General features: G+C 35.9%; 1 protein-coding gene across 1 annotated transcript; it reads left to right on the top strand.

Moving 5' to 3' along the window:
- The first annotated feature begins 9,389 nt into the window (after nt 1-9,389).
- LOC115415141 (F-box only protein 30-like) lies at nt 9,390-16,595 on the top strand. The gene is made up of 3 exons (XM_030128614.1): nt 9,390-9,525; nt 11,252-13,310; nt 15,651-16,595. Exons 2-3 carry the CDS (start codon nt 11,298-11,300, stop codon nt 15,843-15,845), a joined length of 2,208 nt encoding a protein of 735 aa, XP_029984474.1. The 5' UTR covers nt 9,390-9,525; nt 11,252-11,297; the 3' UTR covers nt 15,846-16,595.
- Nucleotides 16,596-18,783: the final 2,188 nt, after the last annotated feature.

Here is an 18,783-nt window from a genome sequence, read left to right as displayed (position 1 = left end):
TGGTGAGCTGGAGGGAGGGTGACCGGGTAGCAAAACTATTAGTTGAAGTCATACCAAATTGGGTTTAGGGATTGCTAGTGACCCAGAATAGATCTCATTACATTTTGGGAAAAATAGGTCAAAGTTAAATTTTTTTGTGAATTTTTTAAATCTTTTTTTCCCCCCATTCTCTTATAATGCACAACATTTCACATGTCTGTAGCAGTAAAACTGTTGGTGGAATTCATACAAAACTAGAAAAGCACTCAGAGAGCACAGACCTCCGCCCAAGGCAGATCAGTGCCCCCCCGATCACCACCAAAATTTAATTGTGCCAGTATCAACATTTCCTGACATTTTCATCCAAATCCGTCCAGAACTTTTTGAGTTATCTTGCCCACGGACAGACAGACAGACAAACCAACGCCGGTGAAAACACAACCTCCTCGGCGGAGGTAGTTAGGTTTATAGATTGCCAGTGACTCAGAAGAGATGTGATTACATTTTCGGAAAAGTGGCTCAAAGTTCAGATTTTTAATGAATTTTTTAATATCTTTTTTCCCCATTTCCTTATAATGAGCGAAATTTCAAATGTCTGTAAAAACATTAATTTTGTTTCAATTTATTTAAAACTTCGCACATATATAGAGGCTATTGATATGCTGACATCAGCACATGCATAGACATGATGACATCAGCTGGATCGAAGCCAATATAAGCTACAATATGTGAAAGGGGCGGGGTTTGTTGTGCCTGGAACCACTTGTTACCCCACACCGAAAGTTGTTTCTTTCTTTGTTTATTTTTGTGTGATTGTTAACGCTTTAGCAACAAAACTATTGGTTGAATTCATACCAAACTGGATTTATAGATTGCCCGAGACCCAGAATAGATGTGATTATATATTGGGAAAAGTAGATCACAGTTCAAATTTTTTATGAATTTTTCAAATCTTTTTTCTTCTCCCATTTACTTATAATGGGCGAAATTTCAAATGTCTATAAAAACATCAATTTTGTTTCAATTTGCTTCAAACTTCGCACATATATAGAGGCTGTTGATATGCTGACATCAGCACATGCATAGACATGATGACATCAGCTGGATCTATGCCAAAATAAGCTACAACACGTGCGAGGGGCGGGGTTTGTTGTGCCTGGTACTTGTTTAACCCTTGTGCGGTGTTGAGATTTTGTTATTCAGTGTTTGTGGGTGTGGTGGACCCACTGCATTTGTGGGTTTTTAGTTCAAAATAGTCAAACGATTTTATGTTAAAATACTCAACAGATGTTTACCTCATCCAAATTACAAGTAACATAAAAAGCATATGTTTAATATTTACCTTTTGCCTTTGCTAGATCACATTTATGAATTAATCCTTTCATGCATAGTGGTCACTACAGTGGACAGCTAATCTACAGCAGTTCTCTTATCGTATTTTCAAGGATTTTATTGTTTTAGTTCCATATCAGCCAACACGGTGGACACTTAAGCAACATCCCATACACTGACATTCATACCATTACTGTAACTTAGCTGCTGATAAACTGATCTGCACTAACATGTTTGATTGTAAATCAGGTACTTGTTATTGGTGTAAGACTGTCATTAACATTAAGGTTTGTTTTTGTTTTTTTTTGCTTATAATCTCCATAAAGTGGGTAATGACTAGTATTAGAGTTTGTTAAAATGTGACAAAACATCAGATTAACAATATTTAAAAAATGATTTCACAGTTTTCACACAGTGTATCAGTAAATAGATGTTTCTTTGCTTCAAAAATTAAACACATGGTGTCCAGCTGAGTAGACATTTTTGCGACTCCCGGAAAAATAGGTTCATAAAAAACAATTTCAATCGCATTATTTTTTTTTTCATGCCTAAAGAGGAATAAAAACACTCAGGAAAATAAAAATCTCAATTAAGTTTCTCATAATTCATGCATGATAGGGTTCAAGTACTACTTGTTTTTAATTTTTTTTTTAAAATAAAATGTAACTTAATCAAGATATGACAGGAAAATATTCATTTAAAAGATAATTACTCATCCTTTTTCTTTTAGTAAAAAATGAAAATGAGCCCGACAGAATCCAAACATTATATAAGGGTTAAGTTTTATTGATTAGGTTTTAATTGTAATTGTGTGCTTTTAACGTCTCTTTTCCATATACTGTGTAAAACACAGTGTATGAATTGTACTATACAAATAAATCTGCCTTGTCTGTGCAAACTGAAGCACAATAGTCAATTCCTAGTCAAAACAAAGCTGTCTTTAATGTATAGCATTGTGTGTGTAATTTAGCAAATAGCAAATTCCAAACCAGCCATTCTTTCACTCTAATGGAAATGAATACAAACATGGGAAATTAATTCACACACTGCAGATTAAAAATAATCAGAAAGCAAATGAATAAATGAAGAATCAGCAGCATATACAGATAAGTCAGCAGTATAATAAACTGAGCAGCCGGCAGCGGAACGAGAACGTACAAGCCATGAATGTCAATATATATTCATGCTCGTAGTAGTTCTACTTAAACAGCAACACATAGCGAGGATAATAATAACCACATAGGTAAGAACACAACAGCAGTGCAGGAATATGCAGAGAAAGCACAGCAACGTTCAGCAAAAACATAAAGTACCACCAACAAAGCATGAAAGTACAAGTAACAGCGGTTAAATTTGGACACTTGTGCATCCCATAAAAAACTAAAATCATCTACTGATCTAAATGTTTAATACCTGTTGGTCCATTAAACCTATAAATACATGTAAATAATTGGTTTAAAATGCAGTTTGTCTTCTGTTCATGGTCATCAGATATGACCCATTCGTAGTTACCGTGGAAACACAGTCATCTTCTACAACATTGATCACCAGTAAAACCCATGGATTTGGATCAATGACAGTGGATGGAAACATTTGGTTAATGTTCAGTTAATGACAGATTTCGTTTAAAAACAAAAAAAAGTCACTTTTTCACACATTTTTTTCTTTCTTTTCCTGTTTGGTGTGCTATATATACTTGCGTACTCTCTAATAATATTAATGACACTACATGTCCAGATCTTGTGTTTATGATGTAATTGTGAATAAGCAGATTTGTCTACTATTAGACTTATTTTTTTCTTTTCTTTTCTAAGCTTTTATTATTATTATTATTATTATTATTATTATTATTATTATTATTATTAATTTATTTATTTATTTATTTAATTCTTTTTTTATTTTACCTTTTTTGTTCTGTGATTCTTTGCCATTTTTTTTTGTTTTTTTTGTTTTTTTTTTTGTTTTTTTTTTTAATTACTATCATCAAGTATGTCATGTAGGACCAGGGGTGGAGGTTTAAGGGGTGGGAAGAATGGGACATGCTTAATGCCTCTGAAATTGAATATTCAAATGTTCAATGTAACTTAAATCTGCACCAGAAAATGATAAATAAATATGTAAAAAAATAAAAATAAAAAAAATTTGTGAACAAGTAAAAGATAAATAATAATACAAAAATCAACAATCAAGACAATCTTAGTTGGTAGTTCCATTTACATGCCTGAAAATACATACCAGTGGATGGACACACTTGGTTTATGTTCAGTTTTGCTGAAAATGTCACTTTTTTTTTCAGGTTTCTCTGTTCCTGATATAATAACCCTCCATTTAAATCTGATCTTTTATAAACATTTTCATGATCAGTAAATTCAGTACAGGAAAATACCTGATTTATACTGATAAAATGCAAAATACAGAGGATCATATTATAATAAATGGTGATAAATCACTTAAGAAAGGTTCCACTGCAGAGTCTGTATTTTTTCACTTTTACTACAGTAAAATCATTGAATACATTTTTAACACAACTGTCCGTCTTTTACCACCTCTGCATGTGTCCCTTTTTTCCCTCCACTTTTCTGTCACTCATCTCTCATTAGTAATCAGTCCTTTGTGTGTTTTTTTCACTTTTTCTTCCCACCTTTTATATGTCAGTGTTCAACGTGTTATGCTGTTTGAAATATCCAGCTGTCCTTGTGTTTCCATTTTCCCTTCACTAACCCTGAATGGATTCTCTTCATACATTTATTGACTGGATCACGTACATGTTACACCAGGCCAGTGTTTCTCAAACTGTGGGGTGGGCCCCTTAGGGGGGGGCATGAAGGCTTGCCAGGGGGGCATGGGATCTCTCCTGTGTGTTTCTTTTTTTTTCTTTTCAGGTGTTATGACCCTGGGTTATAATTACCTCCGCCAAGGAGGTTATGTTTTTGCCAGGGTTTGTTTGTTTGTTTGTTTGTCTGTCCGTTAGTGTGCAACATAACTCAAACAGTTATGGACAGATTTTGATGAAATTTTCAGGGTTTGTTGGAAATGGGATAAGGAAGAAATGATTAAATTTTGGGGGTGATCGGGGGTGGGGGGGCCCACGGGGGGGCCCATTTCCAACAAACCCTGAAAATTTCATCAAAATCTGTCCATAACTTTTTGAGTTATGCTGCACACTAACGGACAGACAAACAGACAGACAAACAAACAAACAAACCCTGGCAAAAACATAACCTCCTTGGCGTGGGGGGGCCCACGGGGGGGGGGGCCACTGATCAGCCTTGGCGGAGGTCTGCGCTCTCCGAGTGCTTCTAGTTACCTCCGCCAAGGAGGTTATGTTTTTGCCAGGGTTTGTTTGTTTGTCTGTCTGTTTGTCTGTCCGTTAGTGTGCAACATAACTCAAAAAGTTATGGACAGATTTTGATGAAATTTTCAGGGTTTGTTGGAAATGGGATAAGGAAGAAATGATTAAATTTTGGTGGTGATCGGGGGTGGGGGGGCCCACGGGGGGGGCCACTGATCAGCCTTGGCGGAGGTCTGAGCTCTCCGAGTGCTTCTAGTTTGTCCATTTATCTGTATATGTATATATGTTTTCTGTTTAGTGTGTGTGTTCTCCCCTGTCCTGTAGGTGTTCTGTGCCCTTTTGTGTCTGTTTGTTTGCAGGACGCTGATTGGTGGATCATGATTGCCCGGACCCTTTTAAAAATGGCCCTGGAGCTTCCGTCCATCCTCTCTCTTGCCTCCTGCCAGCTCTCAACCCTGTGTTCTGTGTGTGTGATCGTCAGTCTTCGTGTGTTCCTGTGACACTTCGATTGTATATAGTTGTAAATAATTTTGTTGTAAATTGAACCTTTTTCTGGTAGGGGAGGTCGGCTCTTTTGTTTTTCCCGTTTTCTCCTGTTTTTTTGTTAGGAAGTTAGGTACATTTTCTGTATTTTTGTTTCTTGCATTTATTTTGACTAGGTAATTTAGTTTGAACAGTAAAGAAGATATTTTGTTTGTTGTTTCAGCCAGTCCCTCCCCTAACCCTTCTTTAGTTGATATAAAAATAAATATTGTGAATTTTAGTTTCGACTGACGTGTGTGTTTGGGAGCTGGGAGGAGACAAATTGAACATATTATGTTCGCCCTGGTGAACCCTTAGGCTGGGGCGTAACACAGGTTAAAACATGTTGTAGGTTGAACTAATGTTTTAGCGTTGGACTCACTGGACTCATTTTAGGGACGTACAACAAACAAATCTACTGCTATGGTGATCTGTCACTAGACTAGACAAAGAGTTTAGGTTTGGAGAATGGACAAGGATTGGACTGGAAAAGAAAAATGTGCAATGTTTGTGTTTTTGAACAGTTTGTACAGATTGCACTTTAATGTTCTGAGGTTTTCAATGTAAACAGCCACAGATATTGTTAAAATTTTCATCTTTGTTACCAAAATTTGTTTGTTGTTCTAAAAAAAGTTACTTTATTTTCATAGTTGTAACATAATTGCACATTTCCAATTTTTATTTGGACAAATACTGTCTCATGGAGCAGTCTTGTTGAGTTTATTTGTATTATTCAAGCTAAAATCTAAGTTATTTTTAATTTGAACAACAAATTATTCACGGAAAAGTAAAAAGTATTGTTACAATACTGATGTTTCTTTCATTAAAGTTATAATTGCGCCAAAGTTGCAATGTTGTTGGAGTTGGTGGGGTGGGGGGGTGGAGGGTGGGGGGCGGTGCTGGAGATTTTTTGTCCTCCAAAAGGTGGGCCCCACAGAAAAAGACTGAGAACCACTGCACCAGGGTCTGCGTTTGGGTTCTGTTGGCTGCATTAGAATGGAAATATTCAACTAATAAAGGCTCCAGTTTCAAAGAACTGGAGTTTTCTGTCAGTGATTTAATGGTTCAGGCTTTACAGGGTTAATGTTGGTAAAACTATGGGTTAATATCATAAAATCTCATGTCATGTGATCAAAATCAGAGGAGGTGCAGCTGTCTTTAAAGATAATGTGGAGCCAACCTGGTCATATAACATTAAGACACTGTGAAAAGTATAGATTTCTTATAAATAACACAGTTTGGCTTCATTAGGAAAAAAAAAGTTGCACAAAAATAACACAGTGTTAATATCCTCAATATTTATAATCAATATTTATTATCTGGAAAAAGTGTCAAATTGTCCTGCTTTTATTGTGCAGTATCATTATGATAATTTTTTTAACACTGATTGTACAAAACAGTCATTTCCATGGTCTGGGTTTTCTAATTTAGATATTTAAAGACAAATTAAATCATGTAATTTGGGATGGAATGATACAATATTGTGTTTTTTGTTTTTTTATAGACAGCAATGAATTTTAAAAGCATGGACGTTCATTTATTCATATTATTGATTCATTCAATGGCATTAATCAATAATATGACAGTACACGGACGTTAAATGCCATATGGTGTACAGCGTCATGTTTGTATTTTCTACACAACCCTGAGGCCTTCATCGTGATCATCAATCACCATAAATTATATTTATTGTTTGAACTGTAAAGTGCAATAAATCAAGCCAAAAATGGTGCAATATAGAGATTTGGGACAATTTGTGTTAATGAGATAATTCACACTGTATTTGCAGATAGGCTTATAGCGTAGAGATTGGCTGGATTTAGAGCGATCTAAAGCTTAAAGCCTGGCATAAATTGTCTGTCATTAATATTTTGGAGTTTACACAGCATGTGCTGGTCCTGCTGACAACACTGTTCGCTTCACCAGCACATCACACAGTGCAACATACTGCCCTGCTGATGTGTCCATGAGTCAGCTCACACAGCTCCATGGGGGGGCTGGTTTGTAGGTGACCCCCACTTCCAAACGTGTCACTTCTCCAGTGAACTGAGGCGTAGTCTACCCTCACCAGATGCTCTTTTTTAAGTTTACTGCAAAAATAAATGTGATGGTGACCTCTCCTGGATATTACCGGTGACTGCAAGTAGGAAGAAAAAGGTCGATAAAGCCCTAAATACATAGGAGTGTGGTTTAAAGAAATTATTATTATTATTATTATTATTATTATTATTATTATTATTATTATTAAGTTAAAAAAAAAGGTTATTTATGAAGCGCTTTTCACAGATAAAAATCACAAAGTGCTGTGCATAAAATGGGTGCAATAAAACAACATAAGAATAATTTCATAAAATAAATAAAAAGAATAAATCCATATTATTACTTTATTTTACCAGGTTAAATCAATTGAGAATAGCTTCTCATTTACAATGATGACCTGGCAAGAGGCCCCAACAGACAAAAACAGTGACAAAACAAAACAAAACAGAACAAAAGAAAAATGGATAAAAGGAAATATTATTAACATTATTAATAAATACAGTATTTTTAACTCTTTTTGAACAGAGGAACTTCCAAGGGCTTCGTCTCTATTTTTTTATTTTTAAATACTCTTCTACTAAAGTCCTCTCACTGGAAAACATGTAAATCTTACCAAGTGTATTTTTCTCATTTCTAATCAAAATATCTCATCAGACTTAAAATAAGACAGAATCAGTAACTTTTCAGTGAGATATAAGAACTTATTTTTTGACAATAGATTTTGAAAATCATATTTCAAGAAATACCAAGATAATTTTCACTGGTTCCATTGTCAGGTTTATCTATTTATTTTTTGCTTAATTCATTTTTTTTTTTTTTTTAATTCAAGCAAGGGTGATGGGAAGGAAGGGGGGTTTATTCTGTGTATTTGTTTGTTTGTTCCTGTTTTTTTTTTTTTTTTTTTTTTTTTTTTTTACTATTGTCATCTCTCTTTTTTTCCTCATTTTTATGTCTGCACATTATGTTTTATATTTATTATTAATATGTACTGCCTTTTTTAAAATTTGGAAAACAAAATAAAAATGTTATCACAAAAAAACAAACAAAAAAAACAACAGTATTTTTAGAGTCATTTATCGCCAGAAGAGGATTAGGGCCACTGGAAAGAAAAAAAAAAAAAAAAAAAGATCCAGTATATATATTTTTTATCATAAGGCTTTAAAAAAAAGTCAGAATTGTGACTTTAATCTCAGAATTCAGACTTTTTTTCTCATAATAATAATAATTTAAAAAATATATGAAAATATATTAGATCTTTTTTTTTTTCCAGTGGCCCCAATCCTCTTCTGTAATTATTCCCCATTTCAAGTTTGAGAAGTGTGATACTAAAAAACATAAAAAAGTAGTAGACAGTCTTTAAAATTTGTTTTTTATTTGGAGTAAATTAAATGTGGCAAAATTAAATACCTGCGTTTATTCATTCAAATGCAGTAATAAACCAAAGAATACCCATAAACATGAGTGTTAAATGTAATTATCCACAGACTAATTCCATTGTAAATAAATGCATTTTCTTTTTCTAACTTTTATACCCAGGCAGCTCGAGCCCATGCTTTTGTTAAATAAATAAATAAATAAATAAATAAATAAATAAATAAATAAAGCTAGACATATATTATCTTCCTACTCACATAGTTTAGCATATTTAAATTTTATTTTTCCATTAATTTTTAATTATTTTATTCATTTTCTTTTTCTAACTTATTTATCCAGGCAGCTCAAGCCCATACTTTTATTTAAAAAAAAACAAAACAAACAAAAACTAAACATATATTATCTTCCTATTCAAGTAGTTTAGCATATTTAAATTTTATTTTTCCATCAATTTTTTTTATCATTTTATTCATTTTCTTTTTCTAACTTATTTATCCAGGCAGCATGAGCCCATACTTTTATTTAAAAAAAAAAGCTAGACATATATTATCTTCCTACTCAAGTAGTTTAGCATATTTAAATTTTATTTTTCCATCAATTTTTTTTTATCATTTTATTCATTTTCTTTTTCTAACTTATTTATCCAGGCAGCATGAGCCCATACTTTTATTAAAAAAAAAAAAAAAAAAAAAGCAAGACCTATATTATCTTCCTAATCAAGTAGTTTAGCATATTTAAATTTTATTTTTCCATTATTTTTTAAATCATTTTATTCAGATTTATACAAGTTATAAAAACATTACTGATGAATATTATTAAGTCAATAAAGTTTTGAAAAGAAAAAAAAAAACGGAAGCGCAGTGACAGAGGATGTAGCCGTGTTATTAGCACTTGGTCCCTACAGATAACTAAGTTAACAACTAGTTTTATTTCAGTAATAACCACACATATCTTGTCACGCATTTTCCTGTTAACACTGCCATAAGGTAAGAAGACAGTCGCTTGCTAATGTTTTGATAATTCGTGTAGTTCTCTTGCTGAAAACGAATCAACTTCCGAGCTGCTAGCTGTTGTTAGCCAACATTAGCTCCGGTTAGTGTTAGCTAGCTTAACATTGCCAACAAAAACAAGTCGATTTAATAGACAAAGTTGGCAACATGCTGGTTTGCAGTAGAGAGATGCTTCCAAATTTACTGTAGGATGCACAATAGTAAACAGTAATCATATTACGTTTATTACCCTGTTTTTTGTGGGTGAACTTTGTTGGATATGTTATAGCCCTAGTGTTCCTGCCTCCTTAAACAGTATGTGCAGATTATTTCAACGTCAAATCACATTATAGATTAAGTTAATAAGTGCTATCTATGTATGTGCTGACATTTTTAATATATGGACTCACTGGAGATGCATTACTGATATCTAAAGCACTTAACACGAGATCCAACCAAAGCCCAGGACATTACATAATAGCTATTGTATGTATATTAATTCTGCCTGCTGCATTATTAAACAGACACACTGATGCCAATAATGTTATAGATCAACATCCCATGTGGATGGTAATGTATTTCCCCACAGGTTTTGTGGTTAGTGCACTTATTTAAGACATATTTAAGCACACATTAGAAGTAAAATGCATCTGAAGAACATTTTCACTCTTTTTGTGTTTGTCTCTTTTTAAGATGGTGTCACTCTTGACTGCAGCTGCTTTTAGTTTTGCAGCTGTCTGTAGCTCCTCTTGCTGCATTGTGTATTGCACTGACAGCTAAAACACATCAAACAAAGAAAATCATTGTATTTTATTGTTTTGAGGACACTTACTATCGAGGTATACTTAACCTGTGGCTCTTTATTGGGAACAAACGTAGAGCTTGACAGCCTCTAAAGGATAACGGAAGGATGTTCAGTATTGCATGAAATGTGACACAAACACAAGAAAGGTTTCAACAGCCTCTCATGTTTGGCTGGGAAGCTTCCTAATAAGGTACTTGTATGAGACAGGGTTTTAGGTCTGTCACGTGACTACAGCTGAGTCACACAGAACAGAATGGGGGCACTATTTCACATCATCAAGCGCACTGTAAACATGGCAAGAGAGTGCTGTATTAGTCATTCACTTTGTTAGAAAACTGTGCACACGTTCACTGTAAGTGACAAAAGATCACACCGTGTTTATTCGGTTATTGTTTAACCTTTAATGATAAAGTACAGTGATCTCTTATTCCACCAATGCATCATTGTTCTTTTATGAAGTAAAAATTATTCATCAGTTCAGATCAGTTTGTTCTATTTCTGTAATTCCTAATTTCACTGATGAGAGGAAGAAGCCTTAGAGGTTTATTGCCTTTTTTGCTTGTGGTTTAGAGTGACACCTGGTGGTTTGCACTAGTCATAACAGTAATTTGGAACTAAATGCTAAATCTCTGGTACAGTAAAGATGACAGAAAAGCAAAATTCAAAGAAACAGATGAATAGCATATCAGCCTTCAGCTTAAAAACAAAAAAAAAGCTAAATTTTATGATAAAACTATGATGAAGCTCTTATTTTAATCCATTTTCCCCAAAACGTTGTAGATGAAGTCATGATTTGACACAAGCCACTACACACATTGACACTTGAAGAAAAATGTTAGTGCGTCTTCACAAAATGGTTATGTTTTGTCTTGTCATGTTTTACTTTTAATAAGTCCTTTATTTTCCCTCATTTGTTAGGATTGTGGATCATCTCCAGGCCATCCTACGACTTTCATCTCTGAAGATGGAGGGAAAACATGGTCATTGTGACTCCTGTTTTAACCTGAGATGTATGGTTAAACCTCAACCAGGAATCTCCTGTGATCTCATCAGCTGTCCTCTCCTGTGTGGAGCTGTATTCCATTCCTGCAAAGTTGAAGAGCACCACCTCCTGTGCCCGCTAATGAGGGTCCCATGCTTAAACAGCGGCTATGGTTGCCCTGCCAACCTGGTGCGTAACCAAATGTACGCGCACCTTGAAGTTTGCCCAGCTGGAGTAGTTTGTTGCACTATGGAGTGGAACAGGTGGCCGGTTAGCTGTCTGGACTATACTTCGTATGAGTGCCTTAGCCATGGGGTTGAGGATGTAGAGCAGCTGGACATGGCGCTTGCCCTTCAGGACCAGCGCACACTACTTGAGTCGCTTAAGGTGATTGCCATGGCGCCTACAGTGGCAAACACGGCCCCTGTTCCTGTGACCAAAGAGAATGTGGTCACGGACTCATCTGTTTCTGAGGCCCCCACATTTATTGAGTCGTCATCCCCACATCATCAAGAGCCGACACCAGTAAGCTCCGCAAAGGAGAAAATAGCCAGTGGAATTAATGGCTTAAATGAGGAGCACTTCAGTAAACTCTATCAAGCCACAGCTGAAACTGCAAGAAGCTTAGTTGCTGCTTTAGAGGTTGTTAGCAGTGCAAGCAGTCCAGAATGTATGAACAGAGGAACTGTTGTGGAGGAGATTACAATGAACAGCACTAACAACGGAGACCTTTACACGCCAGAGGCTGCAGAAGGTTTTGTTAAAAAAGACAAGGAAGAGCAGAGCGTTTGTTCAAGTTGTTTGAATGTAAATGGAGCTCAGAAAGAACCAGATCTTCACATTCTAAACAATGCGAACGGACCACTGTCAGGAGATACGGAGAGCACCTGTACTGTCCAGGTGCAAGACCATATGAATGTTGGGGTTTCTCAGGAACCACAGACCTGTGATATGAATGCTCCACTGCGTGTCATCCGAGGTGGGGCACAAAGAGCTGGACATGTGGTCTTGGAAGACAGGGGCTTGGTACTTTTAGAAAACCATGACTTGAAGTTCCGTAGCCCTCCTTATCAGGGGCAGTATTCATTACCTAATGGTCGGATAGGTTTCATCCCAGGCCGGTCAGTGCGTGGACGGCAATGTGAAATGGAGGACAAGGCTGTGGACACCTCAGACCTAGAGCAGCAGGAGGATCCTCTGGGCCTGGGGGAGGTGGATCTGATCACAGCAGCCCTGCTTTTCTGTTTAGAGGAGTCCAGAGAGTGTAGAAGGATTTCCGATACGGTCTATGTTGATGGTTACCATGTTGACTTCGGCACACAGACGTTCACTTTCCCTGCCGCCATCTTGGTGACCAACACTAGAGTAGGCGACATGGCCTCTGCGTCGGCCTGTGATCACGCCGCCCCCCAGCTCTCCTACCCCAGCCCTTTCCGTACTCTGCGCCTTGGCCTCGTTTTAGAAGCTCTAGAGGTCGAAGCGGTTCCACATAACCGCTACCTCCCTCCTAATCCCCGTTACCAGCACATGTTCCCCTTTGTTTGTGGCCAGTCTTTCCGTAGGGATCAGTTTAGCTCTCATTTCACAAACGTCCACGGTGACATTCATGCCGGTCTGAATGGCTGGATGGAGCACCGCTGCCCTCTGGCGTATTATGGCTGCTCGTTTTCCCAACGGAGGTTTCACCCATCCACCAAGGGGGCCAAGGTAGTTCATGACCGGCATCTCAGATCCTTCGGGGTTCAGCCTCGCCCAAAGGCAAAACTTCCAGGTGACTCCCAGTCAGACCAGTTTAGTGGGCTTCCCATTGAGATACTGTGGCACATAGCGGGTTTCCTAGACAGTTTTAGTCTGTGCCAACTCTCACTGGTGTCACGGACAATGAGGGAGGTGTGTGCCAGTCTCCTTCAGACCAGGGGCATTGTGGAGGTGCAGTGGAAGCGAAGGCTCTGCCCTGGTCCTAATGGCACAGTGTCCTGGCAGATGAAAAACAAAGTGAGTAGAAAAAAGTATTGTATACGTACTGTATGTAATAAACTACATAGAAGTTGAACAAAAAAGGAGCCACTGATCAGAGAAGCTTTCCAATCTCATGAAGTCTTAAAAAGCCTTACAAGTCCAGACTGATCTCAATAAATGGTATTGTACATCATGCCAGTTCTTATTACATTTGGCGTGCTGTTCCTACGCATTTTCGACCTTTTACTTGTTATTCGACGCCATCTGGCCTCCATTGGCTTACATTAACTAGCAATCGCATGACAATTTACACCAAGATCTCCGGTTCACATAACCCTAACCCTTACCCTCAGTGCGTGGTATGTGACGCATCACGGCATGAACATACCCGCAGAAAGCTTATAATGCATAAATATACACGCCAATTGAAAGTGAGTCATAATATCACGTTGTAAAAGTCTTGAATTTACAAATCTGTATCTAATACCTTAAAAAAGTCTTTAAAAGGTTTTAAATTTGATGTGGTAGGTCTTCAATTACGTTGCCATAAACTTGTTCTCTGTATTGTGTTTATATGTGCCTGTTAAATGTCCGAGCTGCAAAGAAAGTAAAGTAACTACTCAGTTCCACCTGTTCCAACCTGACAATTTATATTGAAATTAGGAACCAATTATCAGTGAGAAATGACTCGGAATCAAGACGAAGTAAATAAATGCATTTTCCTACATTCTAAGAGTCACAAATTTTTTGGCAGTATGGCCGCGAAATAGTAGTCTAGTAGTCTTAAAAGGCCTTAAATTTAACTTGTAGAAACTGAATCCTTTGCATAAGTACTATTAACACACTGAAAATACACACTACAAGTAAAAATGTACATAAGTAAAAGTATTCCATATTAATAAAAAAGTGTAAGAGGTTTTGCTGTTATATATGATGTTTGCATGAATTTTTATGTTGCATTTTATTTGTCTAATTTTACCTGTTATACATATGTAATAGTATTTTATATATAGTATTTGTTTTTATATAGTATTTTAAGGTAAAATATATTATGCAATATCAGCTCAGAACAGCCTTTTTTGCCTTTTTGTTACACTATTTCGTAGCTAATCCACCAGGATTTAGCTCAAAAAGTAAGAATTTTCTCAACTTGTAAAAGGAACATTTAATCGTTCAATTTATCACAAATATTCACACTCGTTTGTAGACATGCAGTTTTCACTGGACAGGAACAGGAAGAAAAAATTACTAGGTATTTAAATCCGTCACATAAATGTTTTCAAGTATAAGTAACATTTACTTTTAAGATATAACTACCTCAAATTTGTACTTGAGTTAAAGTACTTCTACCTCTACATTCCACCACATTGTCTAAGTCTTCATCTGTGTGTGAGTCTGTGTATGTTTAAGGTCAGTACATCACACTGGAGTTTACAGCTAAGTCCTGTTTGTTGAAAAGTTTAACATTTACAAATATTTTCTAACACACGGTCAACAGCTTCCTTTTAATCTCCTGTTGTAAATATCACTGAGAGCATTACACTCTCAATGGTCATTCATGTAGAAAATACACTGAGATATTCAACGGGTGAAAGTTACAATATTTACACCACCCACCTGAAGAGGAGGCAAGGGGTATAGTTTTTGGTTCAGTTTGTTTGTTTGTTAACACTCTAGCAGCAATATTATTGGTTGAATTCATACTATATTGGGTTTATAGATTGCCAGTGACACAGAATAGATTTGGTTACATTTTGGGAAATTTTTAAAATCTTTTTTTTCCCCCCAATTTTGTGTAATGGGTGAAATTTAAATAATCTGTAGCAGCAAAACTATTACTTGAATTCATACCAAATTGGGTTTACAAATTTCCAGTGACCCAGAATACATGTGGTTACATTTTGGGAAAAATAGGTCAAAGTTAAAATTTTTTATGATTTTTTAAAATCTTTTTTTTCTCCCATTTACTTATAGTGGGCGGAATTTCAGATTTCTATAAAAACATCAATTTTGTTTCAATTTACCTCAAACTTGGCACATATACAGAGGCAATTGATATGCTGACATCAGCTGGATCAATGCCAAAATAAGCTACAATATCCAATCCAACTTTATTTATAAAGCCCTTTTAAACAACCACAGTGGACCAAAATGCTGTACAGAAGCCTAAAAGCACAATAAAAAATTAATAAAAGCATTGAAAAACAATAAAATCAAATAAAACAAGTTAAAATATAAAAACACCACCAAAATGTCAACATTGCAAGAGTGTTAAAAAGCCTAGGTTTGAGGGGCGGGGTTTGTTGTTGTTTGTTACCTCTGAAATGTCGTCAAACAGAGTTTATTCCACTGAATATTTTTACTCTTTTGTTCCAGGTTTGGAAATTCAGCACTGCCTTCAGCCCGGTGTTATCCTGGGGGTTCACGGATCACCCCAGCATGTCGGACCATCTAAAGAAGTGCACTTTCAATGTAGTAGAGCACAAGACAGACCCTGTACCCCTGCCTGCCATGTGTACAGCACGAGATGGACAATCACTGCGTCGTTTCCTGCGTCACGTAAACATCTGACCAAACAAAGCTTGGGTAGCTGCACAAGAAACACTCTGGTATCCGGTGGAAATCGCAATTCAAGATACACGTTATAACTCCTACTGTATTACACTAGATGATGATGATGATGAAGCCTTAATGAAATAATCTACCACAGTAAATGGTTTGTTGTTGTGGATGCCCACTACACAGGGATAAAAATCAATCGATATTTAGCTTTGCATGGATTTGTGCTAAAACACAGCGGTATCATGGTTTAGAAAGTATATTTTCGTGAAAAACAAATATGCACAATAGATTTCTATTATTGTATGTTATATATTGAGAATGTTTCACCACCTTGCCTTGCAGTTATAGCCATACGGGAAGGAAGCAGGTTGTCGGTTATATTGCATTTTTTCTGTGCAACAGGATTTATACTCGCACTTTACCCACTTTACGCACTAGTCCTTGAGAAGCCTGTAGAGGGCGCCAGCCTAATGCAAACTGGACTGTAATAGTCTGTCAGATGTCAGAACAGTTGGATATTCAGAACGGTAGCTCAGTAACGCATGTATTTTGCTAACATTTAATAAAATCTTTACAGTGTTTTATATGTTTGTTTTTAAAGCTCTTGCTAATCACTTATTAAATAACACGTTTGTTTGTTTGTTTGTATGTATGTGTGTATGGGCGCTTCTGAAAGAAATGCACTGCTGACAGCAAATGTCACTTCTCCAAATTATGCACCCATCATCTGTTATTGTTAATAAAGCTGTAAACTGACAATGCCAGCAAGGAAAAATGTGCTTATTTGAAATAAAAAGTCAAGAAATAGTGCCAGGCACAACAAACCCCACCACTTGCACATATTTCACCCAAAAGGGAAGATTTAAAAAATTAATTAAAATGTAAACTTTGACCTACTGTTCCCAAAATGTAATGAGATCCATTCTGGGTCACTGGAAGTCTATGAAGTCAGTTTGGTATGAATTCAACCAACAGTTTTTCTGCTACAGATGTGAAATTTCACTCATAAGTAAATGGAGGGGGGGGGGGTTAAAAATTCGTAAAAGATTTTAACTTTGACCTACTTTTCCCAAAATATAATGACATCTATTCTGGGTCACTGGCAATCTATAAACCAAATTTGGTATGAATTCAACCAAGAGTTTTAATGCTAGAGACACGTGAAATTTTGCCCATTATGAGGAATTGGGGGTGAAAAAAGATTTTAAAAACATAAAAAATGTAAACTTTGACCTACTGTCCCAAAATGTAATCAGATCTATTTTGGGTCACTGACAATATATAAACAAAATTTGGTATGAATTAAACTAATACTTCTGTTGTTAGAGACATTTGAAATTTTTCCCATTATAAGTAAATGGGGAACAAAAAGATTTTTTAAAAATTCATAAAAAATTGAAACTTTGACCTACTGTTCCCAAAATATAATGACATTTATTCTAGGTCACTGGCAATCTATAAACCTAATTTGGTATGAATTCAACCAATAGTTTTAATGCTACAGACATGTGAAATTTCACCCATTGTGAGCAAATGGGGGGGGGGGGGGGGGGGCGAATTAAAAATTCATGAAAAATTTAAACTTTGACCTACTTTTCCCAAAATGTAATCAAATCTATTTTGAGTCACTGGCAATATATAAACAAAATTTGGTATGACTTTAACTAATACTTTTGCTGTTACAGAGATTTGAAAGTTCACCCATTATAAGTAAATGGGGGGGAAAAAAAAGATTTGAAAAATTCATAAAAAATTTAAACTGACTGACTTTTCCCAAAATGTGATGAGATCTATTCTGGGTCACTGGCAATCTATAAACCAAATTTGGTATGAATTCAACCAATAGTTTTGCTGCTAGAGTGTTAAGCAAAGAAACAAACAAACCGAACCTAAAACAATATCCCTTGCCTCCCCTTTGGGGGGGCGGGGTAAATATTTGCTTTTCATTCATGATTAGGATTCTTAAAGAGCACCCACTGAAGAATGGAGAAATAATGAGTTAATTATAACAGCTAAACCACACCAAATATGACCACATCGAATCTGAAATCCCACTGCACCTGGACTATTATCACCAACTCCAGGCGTTGGATATTTCCTAATGACATGGCGTCGGTTCAGAGCTCTTTGTGAATCAGTGGATTAACGAAGCTCAAATGTGGTTTGAACTCTAGTCTTATGTTGTACAGGATTGTTCTGGCAAATATTCACATCCTGATCATGACCGCTTTAAAATAACCATTTGTATATGATTAATGTGAGCGTATTTTAGATTATTATATCTACTTACATCAGAAAAACAGATGCCTCCTGTGTTGAGTCTGGAGAGAAAGTGTGAAGAAACTGAGGAGGAAACTAATTATGAAACATGATTGAATAGTAATAATTGTCGGTGATTCATATATTTATATATTAAATGAAACTAAGACAACAGTAGTAGTTTCTGCTCAAAATTATACTCCCTATTAAAGGTAATAATGCCACGATTGTAATATTACATGCACCAATCAACGTCTACAGTAGTTTTACTTATGCTGCTGCTCATTTCCTTTTCATTCCTAATTTTGTGTGTAAGATAAGATAAGATAAGATAAGTTAAGATAAGATAAGATAGTCCTTTATTAGTCCCACAAGCAGAAATTCCAGATTTACAGCAGCAGTAGTGGAGAACAAACAAAGCACACAAAAGCAAAATCAAAAATAAAGACAAATCAAAAAAGCTATAAATACTATTTATTGCTTTGCACATGCTGATCATGCAACAGGTTGGACAGACAATGTATTTCCAATTAAATGGGCACAATATCACTGTTAATAAAACTCAACATGGCACTGTCAGTAGGATTATCTAAGTATTTCAGTATATTTGCAAAAGGTTTTATACACATGCAAGTAAGTAGTTCAATAAACTGAACCTAAACATCGCTTTTTGCCTGCGGTCCTTTAA

This window comes from Sphaeramia orbicularis, chromosome 24 (genome assembly GCF_902148855.1).
Source record: "Sphaeramia orbicularis chromosome 24, fSphaOr1.1, whole genome shotgun sequence".
In the NCBI taxonomy this organism is placed as follows: domain Eukaryota; kingdom Metazoa; phylum Chordata; class Actinopteri; order Kurtiformes; family Apogonidae; genus Sphaeramia; species Sphaeramia orbicularis.
This window is presented reverse-complemented; position numbering and strand designations above follow the sequence as displayed.